Below are 15,088 nucleotides of genomic sequence, written 5' to 3'. Positions count from 1 at the left end.
CATTGCATTTAGCCATGGCAAGGTGACAGGGAATATGGTCGAATACAAACAGTGTAGTTATTCCCTCCGTAAAGCAAACAGGCAAAAGGTCAGTATAGAGACAGAGTGGAGTCACAATTCAATGGCTCAGACACTAGACGTATGTGGCAGGGTCTACCGACAATCACGGACTACATAGGGAAAACCACCAACGTTTGCTTCCGGACAAGCTAACACCTTCACCCACTTTGAGGATAACACAGTGCCACCGACATGGCATGCTACCAAGGACTGTGGGCTCTCCTTCTCCGTGGCCTACGTAAGACATTTAAGCGTGTTAACCCTCGCACGGGCTGCCGGCCCAGACGGTATCCCTAGCCGCGTCCTCAGAGCATGAGCAGACCAGCTGGCTGTTGTGTTTACGGACATGTTCCATCTCTCCCTAGCCCAGTCTGCTGTCCCCACATGGTTCAAGATGTCCACCATTGTTCCTGTACCCAAGAAAGCAAAAATAACTGAACTAAATTACTGTTGCCCGTAGCTCTCACTTCTGTCATCATGAAGTGCTTTGAGATTATTCAAGCATCATATCACCTCTACGTTACCTGACACCCTAGACCCACTTCAATTTGCTTACCGCCCCAATAGATCCACAGACGATGCAATCGCCATCGCACCGCATTCTGCCCTATACCATCTGGACAAGAGAAATACCTATGTAAGAATGCTGTTGATTGACTATAACTCAGCATTCAACACAATAGTACCCTCCAAGCTCATCGTTAAGTTTGAGGCCCTGGGTCTGAACCCCGCCCTGTGCAACTGGGTCCTGGACTTCGTGATGGGCCGCATCCTGGTGGTGAAGGTAGGAAACAACACCTCCACTTCGCTGATACTCAACACTGGGGCCCCACAAGGATGCGTGCTCAGCCCCCTCCCTGTGCTTCCTGTTCACCCATGACTGCGTGGCCACACATGCCTCCAACTCAATCATCAAGTTTGCAGACGACACAACAGTAATAGGCCTGATTACCAACAATGACAAGACAGCCTACAGGGAGGAGTTGAGGGACCTGGGAGTGTGGTGCCAGGATCAACAAAACAAAGGAGCTGATCGTGGACTTCAGGAAACAGCAGAGGGAGCACCCCCCTATCCACATCGACGGGACCGCAGTGGAGAAGATGGAAACCTTCAAGTTCTTCGGTGTACACATCACTGACAAACTAAAATGGTCCACCCACACAGACAGTGTGGTGAAGAAGGTGCAACAGCGCCTCTTCAACCTAAGGAGGCACCTACAGCACCTGATGTCACAGGAAGGCCAAAAAGATCATCAAGGACAACAACCACCCAAGCCACTGCCGGTTCACCCCGCTAACATCCAGAAGGCGAGGTCAGTACAGGTGCATCAAAACTGGGATCGAGAGACTGAAAAACAGTTTCTATCACAAGGCCATCAGACTGCAACCATCACTAGCACATTGGAGTCTGCTACCCTATATACTACACTACCGTTCAAAAGTTTGGGGTCACTTAGAAATGTCCTTGTTTTTTAAAGAAAAGCAAAAAGAAATTGTCAATTTAAAATAACATCAAATTGATCAGAAATACAGTGTAGACAGTGTTAATGTTCCCAGGTCGCAATTGTACATTAGAACTTGTTCTCAACTTGCCTACCTGGTTAAATAAAGGTGAAATAAAATAAATATATAAATAAATGTTGTAAATGACTATAGTAGCTGGAAACGGCAGATTTTTAATGGATAATAATATCTACATAGGTGGACAGAGGCCCATTATCAGCTACCATCACTCCTGTGTTCCAGTGGCACATTGTGTTAGCTAATCCAAGTTTATCATTTAAAAGGCTAATTGATCATTACAAAACCCTTTTGCAATTATGTTAGCAAAGCTGAAATCTGTTGTGCTGATTAAAGAAGCCTTCTTTAGACTAGTTGAGTATCTGGAGCATCAGCATTTGTGGGTTCGATTACAGGCTCAAAATGGCCAGACACAAAGCACTTTCTTCTGAAACTCGTCAGTCTATTCTTGTTCTGAGAAATGAAGGCTATTCCATGTGAGAAATTGCCAAGAAACTGAAGATCTCGTACAACGCTGTGTACAGTCGTGGCCAAAAGTTGAGAATGACACAAATATTCATTTTCACAAAGTCTGCTGCCTCAGTTTGTATGATGGCAATTTGCATATATAAAATGTTATGAAGAGTGATCAGATGAATTGCAATTAATTGCAAAGTCCCTCTTTGCCATGCAAATGAACTGAATCCCCAAAAAACATTTCCACTGCATTTCAGCCCTGCCAGAAAAGGACCAGCTGACATCATGTCGGTGATTCTCTCGTTAACACAGGTGTGAGTGTTGACGAGGACATGGCTGGAGATCACGCTGTCATGCTGATTGAGTTTGAATAACAGACTGGAAGCTTCAAAAGGAGGGTGGTGCTTGGAGTCATTGTTCTTCCTCTGTCAACCATCGTTACCTGCAATAAACACGTGCCGTCATCATTGCTTTGCACAAAAAGGTCTTCACAGGTAAGGATATTGCTGCCAGTAAGATTGCACCTAAATCAACCATCGATCAGATCATCAAAAACTTCAAGGAGAGCGGTTCAATTGCTGTGAAGAAGGCTTCAGGGCGCCCAAGAAAGTCCAGCAAGTGCCAGGACGGTCTCCTAAAGTTGATTCAGCTGCGGGATCGGGGCACCACCAGTACAGAGCTTGCTCAGGAATGGCAGCAGGCAGGTGTGAGTGCATCTGCATGCACAGTGAGGCGAAGACTTTTGGAGGATGGCCTGGTGTCAAGGGCAGCAAAGAAGCCACTTCTCTCCAGGAAAAACATCAGGGACAGACTGATAGTCTGCAAAAGGTACAGGGATTGGACTGCTGAGGACTGGGGTAAAGTAATTTTCTCTGATGAATCCCCTTTCCGATTGTTTGGGGCATCTGGAAAAAAGCTTGTCCGGACAAGACAAGGTGAGCGCTACCATCAGTCCTGTGTCATGCCAACAGTAAAGCATCCTGAGACCATTTATGTGTGGGGTTGCTTCTCAGCCAAGGGAGTGGGCTCACTCCCTTGATAACTAAGTGGCTCAGGGAACAAAACATTGATATTTTGGGTCCATGGCCAGGAAACTCCCCAGACCTTAATCCCATTGAGAACTTGTGGTCAATCCTCAAGAGGCGGGTGGACAAACAAAAACCCACAAATTCTGACAAACTCCAAGCATTGATTATGCAAGAATGGGCTGCCATCAGTCAGGATGAGGCCCAGAAGTTAATTGACAGCATGCCAGGGCGGATTGCAGAGGTCTTGAAAAAGAAGGGTCAACACTGCAAATATTGACTCTTTGCATCAACTTCATGTAATTGTCAATAAAAGCCTTTGACACTTATGAAATGTGTATAATTATACTTCAGTATTCCATAGTAACATCTGACAAAAAATATCTAATGACACTGAAGCAGCAAACTTTGAAAATTAATATTTGTGTCATTCTCAAAACTTTTGTCCACGACTGTACTACCCCCTTCACAGAACAACGCAAACTGGCTCTAAATAGAATGAGGAGTGGGAGGCCCCGGTGCACAAACTAGCAAGAGGACAAGTAGATTAGAGTGTCTAGTTTGAGAAACAGACACCTCACAAGTCCTCAACTTCAACAGTGAAGAGGCGATAACGGGATGCTGACCTTCTAGGCAGAACTCCTCTGTCCAGTGTCTGTGTTCTTTTGCCATCTTAATCTTTTCTTTTCATTGGATTTTTCTTTGCAACTCTGCCTAGTGTTTTAGTGGGTGCAGTGAAATGTTTGTGTTACTAACATTATAATGTCAAACAAATCATTAAATCATCAAAAATGTAAACCAAGAAATAACAGTACGAATCCAATTTACAATATAAATACTATATAAATAATCCAAATAGCAATCTGTGCATATATACACAGGATGAATGCACCCAATTATATGCTAAGAATGATATGCACAGCAGCATATGTATTAGAGTGAGCTCTGTCAAGAATACACTATGTAAATAGTGTGTATAAACAGTATAAAAACAGGAAGTGTCCAGTGTCTCCATATACTGTACATGGGACAGCAAATCAAATGTATTTATGAAGCCCTTCTTACATCAGGTGATATCTCAAAGTGCTGTACAGAAACCCAGCCTAAAACCCCAAACAGCAAGTAATGCAGGTGTAGAAGCAGGGATGAGTTCAGACCCAGGGCCCTGAGCTTAGTGATATGCTTCGAGGGCACTATGATGTTGAAAGCTGAGCTGTAGTCGATGAACAGCATTCTCACATAGGTATTCCTCTTGTCCCAGTGAGATAGGGCTGTGTGTACTGCGATGGCGATTGCGTCGTCCGTGGATCTGTTGGGGCAGTATGCAAATTAAAGTGGGTCCAGGGAGTCGGGTAAGGTGGAGGTGATATGGTCCATTACTAGCCTCTTAACCACTTCATGATGACAGAAGTGAGTGCTATGGGGCGATAGTCATTCAGTACAGTTACCTTAGCTTGCTTGGGTACAAGAACAATGGGGGAGATCTTGAAGCATGTGGGAACAGCGGGCAAAAAAGTTGTTCAGCCTGTCTGTAAGTGAGGCGTCAGTGTCCACTACGTAGCTGGTCCCTTTATAATACGTGATTGTCTGAAGTCCCTGCCAGATGCGTCTCGTGTCTGAACCATTGAATTCTGACTGCTTTGTCCCTGTACTGACTTTTTGCCTCTGATTGCATAACGGAGGTCGTAGCTGGTGTGTTTTGTACTTGTTCCCGGTCACCTTATCTTGATTGAATGTGGTGGTTCGAGCTTTCAGTTTTGTGCAAATGATGCCATCTATACACGTTTTTTTGGTTGGGGTACGTATGTTCGAAACGCTTTGCTGTACACACAGAAAGATTACTATCAAATGTTAACCACAGTGAAGCCCATCTCTAACAACGTGATTCAAGTACCTAACAATATGAAGCCATTGAAGTTTATAATTTAAAAATATCTGTGTTGATTCAATAATGAAGTATGTTTGGTTCACTGAGATAAGGGAAACTCAGTCCCTGCAATGATACAAAAATAACCAAGTCAGTCAGCACAGAGTCATTTTTGTATTTAATTTCAACAAAATTGTCATACACGCAAACTTTAAAGTACAGTACTTTTAATGCACAAAAATATACGTGACAAGTGGAATAACTTTTACATATTACGTTTTTTTACCTGGTCAAGTTAATACATTATGTAAGTTGTATTGATTTGATTTTATGAATGAAGAAAACACTATAGACAGATGCATCACTATTCCCATTGAAGATATATTACTGTATGTAGGCTTATGTATTTCTCTCTTACCTTGCTCCCCCATCTTTAGTCCACTGAGCAGATCAATGTTCTCTGGTCCGTCTTCTATTGTCTCCTCTTTGACCAGCAGCAGATCAGGCTTCCCATCCTCCATGTCTACTGACTGTAAAAGATACAGAGTGAGAGGATATTGGATCAAGAAATCTGATATGAGCACCCTGCTATGAATCATCTTTTGATTGGGCAAATAGGGATTGCTATGAGTACTATGCAAGTTAATTTGATACTATGCTAAAGTGTTAGTTGATTTGATCACTTGACACTCTTTAATGGTTCCCGAGTGGCGCAGCAGTCTAAGGCACTGCATCTCAGTGCTAGAGGCGTCACTACAGACCCTAGTTCGATCCCAGGCTGTATCACAACTGGCTGTGATCGGGAGTCCCATAGGTGCGGCGCACAATTGGCCCAGCGTCGTCCAGGTTAGGGGAGGGTTTGGCCGGGGTAGGGTGTCGTAAAATAAGAATTTGTTCTTAAATAACTTGCCTAGTTAAATAAAGGTTAAATAAAAATGGTTTGATAATTCAAAGGCATGGTCCCAAAATGAAGACAAAATTAATCAATAGCTGGGCCCGTATCCACAAAAAAATCTCAGACTAGGATTGCTGATCTAGGATATTTACATATAATCTTATTCATTATGATCTAAAAAGTAAAACTGATCCTAGATCAACACTCCTCCTCTGAGAGGCTTTGTGGATACGCACCCTGACCTAATACCATTCAGACAGTAGTTTACAGTGGACTCACCTCAGTGAGACTTTGTGTGGTCCTGTGCTGCTCAGCTGGTTCCTCTGTGGGTTCAGTCTGGTTGTCCTCCATGACCATGGTCCCCTCAGGGTTCCCCAGACCCTCCTCACACCCCTCCTTCACCAGCAGCACCTCCAGACCCTCCTCCTCCTGGAAGAGACAAGTGATACAGATTACACAGACATACACTCCCTCAGGTACGTACACACAGATAATAAACACACTTTCAACATGGAGTGTTTACCCATCCCCACTACGTTTGAGTCCTATACTGTAGTTACAGAATTTCATTTCAACCCATCATGGTGGACATAAATATGACGTGGGTAAAATAAAGTCAGCTATGATAAGTGAAAAGTCATCAGACAAACCTGACTAAACTATTTTGACGTGTACAGTAGGTGTGTAGGTATATTTAGTAAGTGTATATTGGTAATAAAGCAGTGTTGGGTGTATGCAGAATAGGCTGAGATCAGATTTATAAAGAGAGTCTCAATGAAAGTCTTAGAATGAAAAGTCCAATTTTGTGTTTATTAAACAGAAACAAGTTTTAAATACACCATATGAAAACCACACATACATGTCTCAACAACAAATCTGCATTCATTTTGTCATTAAAAGTGTCTCAGGAATTTTTGGGGTATTTCAATGGCATTTGAACATCAGTCTACACAGTGCAAGCACAATATAAAAATGAAGTGCGGCCTTCACACCCCTTTACTTTTTCCACATTTTGTTGTGTTACAAAGTGGGATTAAAATTGGTTTAATTGTAATTTTTTTGGTCAACGATCTATACAAAATACTCTGTCAAAGTGGAAGAAAAATTCTACATTTGTAAAAATAAAATAAATAATCATTTAAAAAAAAAACATCTTGATTAGATAAGTATTCAACCCGAGTCAAAACATCACCTTCGGCAGCTATTTACAGCTGTGAGTCTTTCTGGGTAAGTCCTTAAGAGCTTTGCACACCTGGATTGTACAATATTTGCACATTATTATAAAAAAAATGTTTTTAAGTCAAAACTGATACTAAGCCACTCAGGAACATTCAATGTCGTCTTGGTATGTAACAGCATTGTATATTTGGCCATATTTCATCTCCCAGTGTCTCCCAGTGTCATCTCCCAGTGTATTGGAAAGCAGACTGACCCAGGTTTTCCTCTTGGATTTTGCCTGTGCTTAGCACTTCCGTTTATTTTTATGATTTAAAAAAAAATAATCCCTAGTCCTTGCCGATGACAAGCACACCCATAACTTGATGCAGCCACCACCATGCTTGAAAATATGAAGAGTGGTACTCAGTGATGTGTTGTTTTTGCCCCAAACATAACACTTTGTATTTAGGATATAAAGTTAATTTCTTTGCTACATTTTTTTGCAGTTTTACTTTAGTGCCTTTTTGCAAACAGGATGCATGTTTTTGAATATTTTTCTCCTGTACAGGCTTCCGTCTTTTCACTCTGTCAATTAGGTTAGTGTTGTAGAGTAACTACAAAGTTCTTGATCCATCCTGAGTTTTCTCCTATCACAGCCATTAAACTCTAACTGTTTTAAAGTCACCATTGGCCTCATGGGGAAATCCCTGAGTGGTTTCCTTCCTTTCCGGCAACAGAGTTAGGAAGGGCATCTGTTTCTTTGTAGTAACTGGGGGTATTGATATACCATCCAAAGTGTAATTAATAACTTCACCATGCTCAAAGGGATATTCAATGCCTGCATTTTTATTTTATTTTACCCATCTACCAATAGGTGCCCTTCATTCAGAGGCATTGGAAAACCTACCTGGTCTTGAATCTGTGTTTGAAATTCACTGCTCGACCTTACAATTATCTGTATGTGTGGGGTACAGAGATGAGGTAGTCATTCAAAAATCATGTTAAACACTATGCAACTTAAGTGACACATTTTTAACCCTGAACTTATTTAGGCTTGCCATAACAAAAGGGGTTGAATACTTATTGACTCAAGACATTTCAGCTTTTAATTTTTTATTAATTTGTAAAAATGTCTAAAAACATAATTCCACTTTGACATCATGGGATATTGTGTGTAGGCCAGTAACACAACAAAATTAGGAAAACGTCAACTGGTGTGAATAATTTCTGAAGGCACTGCAATTATGTGTATCACACAATGCCTAAATGCAATATTCTACTCAGGAATATTAAACACTGAAATGTTATTCTGACAAAGGAAGACTCAGCGTTATGAGATTGCCACGAGCAGAACCCCAGATATTGTGATGAGCGTGATGCTAGATGTTGCTCTCACACAGTCACACAGTATCTGCGCATGTACATGAGTTCGCGTCACGCTGCTACAACATGGTAGCCACAGGACCAAAACATCAGAAGTTTAGCCTCGTGCTTCAACGCTCTTAGTTGTTGTAGAAATATACCCACTACTGCTGTTTACTTTGTGCATCTAAGTCATCTCGCTGAGTCTACCTTTATTGCAGGGTTTGATCTAAACAAACTTTCTATGTCATAGAGTGGAATGGTTTTTCTTCTGGTGTATCCTGAGGAAGCTCCTCTCTGAGAACCTCTTCCGCAGTGCGTATAGGCGTTATGGCCTCTCTCCTGTGTGGATCTTCAGGTGTGTTTTCAGCAGGTGTTGGCGGGAGAACCTCTTCTCGCACTGTGGGCAGCTGTAGGGTTTCTCCCCTGTGTGGACCCTTTGGTGCCTCTTTAGGCTGCCAGACTGAGCGAAACACATGTGACACTGGGGGCAGCTGTAGGGTTTCTCTCCTGTGTGGATCCTCTGGTGGATCTCCACATTCTGGGAGCAGCTGAAGCCTTTGTTACAGAACATACAGAGGAACCGTTTCTCTTTACTATTGCCTGATGTTGCTCCCCGAGCGTTGGCCCTTTGGTCCTTTGAGTTCAATACCTGATCGAAAAGGACGCGGCCGTGTGAATCGGATGGCCCCATCGACGTGGACACTGGGTCGCATTCCCTGAATGCGTGTGTAGGGGAGTGGGTCTCAACATTTGGATTTGTCTCTAAGCTTTCCCTGTAATCTAAGAAATCTCTGCCTTGTGAGTGTCTGTTTCCTAGGTGACTATCTGCATTCCATGTGGGAGGAATGACACCCTCCACTTTCACCTCATCTACCACTATAACCTCCCCTTTCTTATCTAGGCACCCTTCAGAGTATACACTACTACTGTACCGGTTCCAGTCCCCTCTAGACAGATTAGTCTGTGTCTCTAAACCCAAGGGCATGTTGCCAGGGTCCATCTCTGTAGCGTAAGAACAAGACGGATCATCACCACTAGTGTCTATCGCATCATCATCTCCACAGCAATGAACCATCCTCTGGCTCTGGAGAAATACCGGTAAGTACTCTGAACCGGGAGCAGGAGGACAGCCCAGTCTCTCTGGGTCTGATCTGTGGTCAGAACCTGTGTGTAAGAGCCTGTGTGTTAAAGTTAAAGTCTTGGTGTCGGTCTCTGACTTGAGGACGGCGTTCTGCGTTCCACTGACCTCCCTGATGCTGGGTTGGGTCCTGGGAGGCGTTGGGGCGGTGGTGGGGTCCTCTATGCTTACAGGGTCCTTCTCTCCTTCGGTCCTCTCCTGCTTGACCCCAGGACCTGCAGCCTCTGCATCTGCAGACTGACACAAAAAAGAGAGGAGGTTATTACCGGTACATGGGTTGAATTGGATAACAATGTCGTAGGGAAGTCTCACAAGCTCCCCTATGGCAGATAAATAAGGATGTACATGTAAGCAAGTGAATAGCTGAGGGGATCCTTCCGGTAGTAAACGGCAACATTTGATTTACAAATTGATTGTAATTTTTTATGCAATTCTATTACACTAACCTCTATTACGATAATGTGCTGGGTTGAGGTTCCACTCCCCTCAACAGTGATTGGTTGGTCATCTCTCCATGTATTGTGTCTCGCTGGCTTCACAAAGCTCCTGTGGCCTCCAGTGAGATGTCCTTCACCTGAGACAGTGACTGGGGGAAAAGAGGTGGTTAGGTACTGTCAACGGTATTTTGTACACTAATTGATACGGTCTAGAATTGGCAGAGATGTAAGGTAACACTTTTCATAACTTCCTGAAATACTATTTATTGATCAATGTATTATGTTCCATGCATCACATTGTTTTCATTGAGTAAATAATAGGAAATGCAGCACATGAACAATCTGGTTAGAATATGATAGTGTCTTTGTGCAAGAGAGATAAGTAATCAGGGGAATTATTGCATACTATCCAAAAAGTGACCAGCAAGACCCAATTCTAGGTAACACATCTGAACACATGCAGAAGGCAACAGGGGTGAGGCAGTGCCACTATATATGACAGGCTGCTCAGCCTTCTGTAAAATGTGTGTGTCATGAACAACAAAAGCTGAATGATTTGCCTTCAAACTAAAAGTCCCCCATTGATGCATACGGATAAAAATTGTGGAATCATGCCACAATTGGACAAAATAATTCTACACAAGGTTGGAATGTTGTTATTCAAATTCAACAAAAGACAAAAATGTAGTTAAAAGCAAAAAAATAAACTGTTAATCGCACAGGGATGTAGACTTCAGAATTGCATTGGAGGCATACTTATACGCACTGTACAGCCTTACCTATGGATCTTGGGTCCATGAAATGGACTATCAGCCTATTCAGTGACACCCACAGATTACAATTCTGAAGAGTTTACACATATTAGCAGCGTAGCTCTTATTGTGTTACTTTAACTGTGGAAAAGCACCTCACTATTCAGCCTATTGTATTGAACATTCATTTTGCAATGTACAACCTTATGCCTATGATCTTGGGAAGGAATAGGCTGTATGAGGTGATTTCCCACAGTTAAAGTTCCACAAGAAGAGCTTGCTCAAAAAAATAAAGGGAACACTTAAACAACACAATGTAACTCCAAGTCAATCACACTTCTGTGAAATCAAACTGTCCACTTAGGAAGCAACACTGATTGACAATAAATTTCACATGCTGTTGTGCAAATGGAATAGACAACAGGTGGAAATTATAGGCAATTAGCAAGACACCCCCAATAAAGGAGTGGTTCTGCAGGTGGGGACCACAGACCATTTCTCAGTTCCTATGCTTCCTGGCTGATGTTTTGGTCACTTTTGAATGCTGGCGGTGCTTTCACTCTAGTGGTAGCATGAGACGGAGTCTACAACCCACACAAGTGGCTCAGGTAGTGCAGCTCATCCAGGATGGCACATCAATGCGAGCTGTGGCAAGAAGGTTTGCTGTGTCTGTCAGCGTAGTGTCCAGAGCATGGAGGCGCTACCAGGAGACAGGCCAGTACATCAGGAGACGTGGAGAAGGCCGTAGGAGGGCAACAACCCAGCAGCAGGACCGCTAACTCCGCCTTTGTGCAAGGAGGAGCACTGCCAGAGCCCTGCAAAATGACCTCCAGCAGGCCACAAATGTGCATGTGTCTGCTCAAACGGTCAGAAACAGACTCCATGAAGGTGGTATGAGGGCCCGACGTCCACAGGTGGGGGTTGTGCTTACAGCCCAACACCGTGCAGGATGTTTGGCATTTGCCAGAGAACACCAAGATTGGCAAATTCGCCACTGGCGCCCTGTGCTCTTCACAGATGAAAGCAGGTTCACACTGAGCACGTGACAGACGTGACAGAGTCTGGAGACGCCGTGGAGAACGTTCTGCTGCCTGCAACATCCTCCAGCATGACCGGTTTGGCGGTGGGTCATTCATGGTGTGGGTTGGCATTTCTTTGGGGGGCCGCACAGCCCTCCATGTGCTCGCCAGAGGTAGCCTGACTGCCATTAGGTACCGAGATGAGATCCTCAGACCCCTTGTGAGACCATATGCTGGTGCGGTTGGCCCTGGGTTCCTCCTAATGCAAGACAATGCTAGACCTCATGTGGCTGGAGTGTGTCAGCAGTTCCTGCAAGAGGAAGGCATTGATGCTATGGACTGGCCTGCCCGTTCCCCAGACCTGAATCCAATTGAGCACATCTGGGACATCATGTCTCGCTCCCTCCACCAACGCCACGTTGCACCACAGACTGTCCAGGAGTTGGCGGATGCTTTAGTCCAGGTCTGGGAGGAGATCCCTCAGGAGATCATCCGCCACCTCATCAGGAGCATGCCCAGGTGTTGTAGGGAGGTCATACAGGCACGTGGAGGCCACACACACTACTGAGCCTCATTTTTACTTGTTTTAAGAGAATTACATCAAAGTTGGATCAGCCTGTAGTGTGGTTTTCCACTTTAATTTTGAGTGTGACTCCAAATCCAGACCTCCATGGGTTGATAAATTGGATATCCATTGATTATTTGTGTGTGATTTTGTTGTCAGCACATTCAACTATGTAAAGAAAAAAGTATTGAATAAGATTATTTCTTTCATTCAGATCTAGGATGTGTTGTTTAAGTGTTCCCTTTATTTTTTTTAGCAGTATATTTACAGTTGTGTTCTGTGTGTCTCACTGAGTAGGCTAATACCCCATTTTATGGACTCAAGATCCAGAGGTAAGGGTGTACATAGCCTGGTTACTCTATGTTTCTTCCAGGGTTCCGGCCTTTCTAGGGAGTTTTTTCTAGCCACCGTGCTTCTACACCTGCATTGCTTGCTGTTTGGGGTTTTAGGCTGGGTTTCTGTACAGCACTTTGACATCAGCTGATGTAAGGGCTTTATAAATAAATTATTGAAAATGTGATTGTACATTGCAATATTAATGTTAAATATGCACAATATTTATTTATTTAACCTTTATTTAACTAAGCAAGTCAGGAACAAATTCTTATTTACAATGACAGCCAAACCCTAACCCGGACAACGCTGTGCCAATTGTGCACCACCTTCTGGAAGAGGCTGAATAGTGAGGTGATATTCCATAGTTCCACAATAAGATCTACAACTCTAATATTTCTGCAAACTCTTCAGAATTATAATCTGTGGGTGTCACTGAGTAGGCTGATACCCCATTTCATGGACCCAGAATCCAGAAGGCTGTATGTACACTGCAATATAATAACGCCCCAATTTAATTCTGTAGTCTATACATCCACAGTGCGATTTCAACAGATTTGTACTTTGTCAAATTATCATAACATTACAACCTGGTATAGCATTATCTATTGTGGCATGATTCCACTATTTTTATCCGTTTGAATCAGTTTCAATGGGTTACTTTTATTTTGAATGCGATCCGCAGATTCCACTATTGTTGTGCACCACACACTGGTATGCAAACTGTACCTCTTGACACTTCTCTGTTTCGGTCGGGGATCTTGACACGACTGGCGAGGACGCGCTCTCGCGTTGTCCTCTCTGCGCGCTCCCTTGCCACCTTCAGTTCCAGTAGTTTCCTTCGCAAAACCCTGTTTTCTTTCTGGCTTTGCGTTATTTCCAAACGAAACACTGCATAGTCGTCGTCTACGAGTTTACAGATCTCAGCTACAGCTGCATTCGCTAGCACCTCCATGATGGAGGCTATTTGAGTGTGAAAAACTATACAGTTAGCCATTGTTCACTAGCGTTACCGAGATAACGTCTATCAATCAATCAAGTCCTGTCTCCAGCGCTTATTAAACACTACACGCTGAAAGTATGTGATGCTATCCAGTTAAATTAGTCATATTTTAAGTTCCAGGGTGTTAATAAACGTCTAAATAACAATGAATGCTAAAGTGGAAATTGTTCTTAGTCACTGTTCACTTTCTGTTTACTTCTTCGTGTGAGTTTCCGGTAGACTGGACGCTGTGTTGGTTCATGTTTCCTTACACAGGTCGGAGTGTGAATTGCACATTTTGTCACAAAAAATATGGGGAAATGGAGAAAATAAATTGTACCACCATCTAACCCACGCATTGTATACACCACTATATCCAAAAAAAACTCACCACCCCATCCCAGTACTCCAGTCCTCCCAGATTTTACTAGAGGCCAACTTGGAGGATGGGACAGACCCCTTCTCTTATAAACCCCTTTAGATCTTCTGCTCTAAAATCTCTTACACTCAAAAATATCTCTGCTGCTGCCACTATCAAATCTGTTTTCTGGGATTTACGCTCCATCAGTGCAGTATAATTAATAACCATAGCAAAAAAATAAAATAAATCTTACCTAACTAAAACTCATCCGCTGGAAAGATTTGGCATCCTGTAGTGCATGTCTTGACTACATCGTTGTAAAGAAGCTAGCTATCTAGCTACAGTAGACACCTAAGTGAGAAAAGTAGCATGGCTAATTGAGGCTATTTCGCTGCTATTCCGTCCATTCATAAGTAGTAGCGATCTTCAAGGACAAAAAACAAAACTTTGCTTCGCCAACCGAGAGAAGCAGGTCCAAGATCTTCTCTTCGAAGTGCAAGTCTAGTTTGAAAATACCCAGCTGGTGGTGCGTCAGATGCTCATTCATTTTTTTGCCTGAAACAATCAAGTTATTCACTAAACATTCTTCTCTCCAGATACACAAGGTGACATCGCTTAAAGATTCCTGCCAGTCTATCAGCTAGGCAGGAAGACATTCCCGACCCAGCTTCAATGAGACCAGAAAGTCCTTCATTTACTTGTAAGTTTAAATAGTGAATCGGCATAGGAAGATTGATGCGGAAATTAGATCGCATTTGTAAACCTTGAATGAAAGGAACGAACAGCATTCCAAAATATGTTACGCATCACTGCACACTCCTACACATTAGGTAGGTTTCCATTCAATTTGCGACAGATTTATTACGAATATAACAAAATATGCATAAAACAATATGCGCATTTTCCCACCGGCGATATGTTTCCATCAAACAGACTTTTTGCAGATAAAAAAAAAAAAAAAAACTTTTGCTGTTAAATTCCCATGTACCGAATAAAAATAAATTCAAGTTAAATGGGTTTCCATCACATTTTCAACTCTACTGATGGTTTTGTCACAACTGTTGCGTTAAATAGCAAATGTGCCCACTCTGGTCTTTGCACATGCGCTCTAGCTAACAGCTCGCACATACAGTGGAGGTTGGCTATCTACATTA

The 15,088-nt window shown here is 42.9% G+C and overlaps 1 protein-coding gene and 1 long non-coding RNA gene across 2 annotated transcripts; both read right to left on the bottom strand.

Annotated features, from left to right (window-relative positions):
• Window positions 1-5,090: 5,090 nt before the first annotated feature.
• LOC115191395 (uncharacterized) lies at window positions 5,091-6,159 on the bottom strand. Its single transcript, XR_003877653.1, has 2 exons — window positions 6,104-6,159; window positions 5,091-5,459 (listed from the first exon to the last, which is right to left on the bottom strand). It is a non-coding gene; the product is annotated as an uncharacterized LOC115191395 (long non-coding RNA).
• Window positions 6,160-8,616: 2,457 nt separating this feature from the next.
• Window positions 8,617-9,967, bottom strand: LOC115191375 (zinc finger protein 28-like). The gene is made up of 2 exons (XM_029749253.1): window positions 9,932-9,967; window positions 8,617-9,722 (listed from the first exon to the last, which is right to left on the bottom strand). Exon 2 carries the CDS (start codon window positions 9,420-9,422, stop codon window positions 8,673-8,675), a length of 750 nt encoding a protein of 249 aa, XP_029605113.1. The 5' UTR covers window positions 9,423-9,722; window positions 9,932-9,967; the 3' UTR covers window positions 8,617-8,672.
• Window positions 9,968-15,088: the final 5,121 nt, after the last annotated feature.

The sequence above is a fragment of the Salmo trutta genome, chromosome 4, assembly GCF_901001165.1.
Source record: "Salmo trutta chromosome 4, fSalTru1.1, whole genome shotgun sequence".
Classification (NCBI taxonomy): Eukaryota; Metazoa; Chordata; class Actinopteri; order Salmoniformes; family Salmonidae; genus Salmo; species Salmo trutta.
The sequence above is the reverse complement of the archived record's forward strand: the minus strand, read 5'-3'. Positions and strand labels throughout refer to the sequence as shown.

What these genes read in the sequence shown, in the direction of transcription:
- LOC115191375 (XM_029749253.1), bottom strand. Translation starts at nt 9,422, where the DNA reads ATGGTTCATTGCTGTGGAGATGATGATGCGATAGACACTAGTGGTGAT.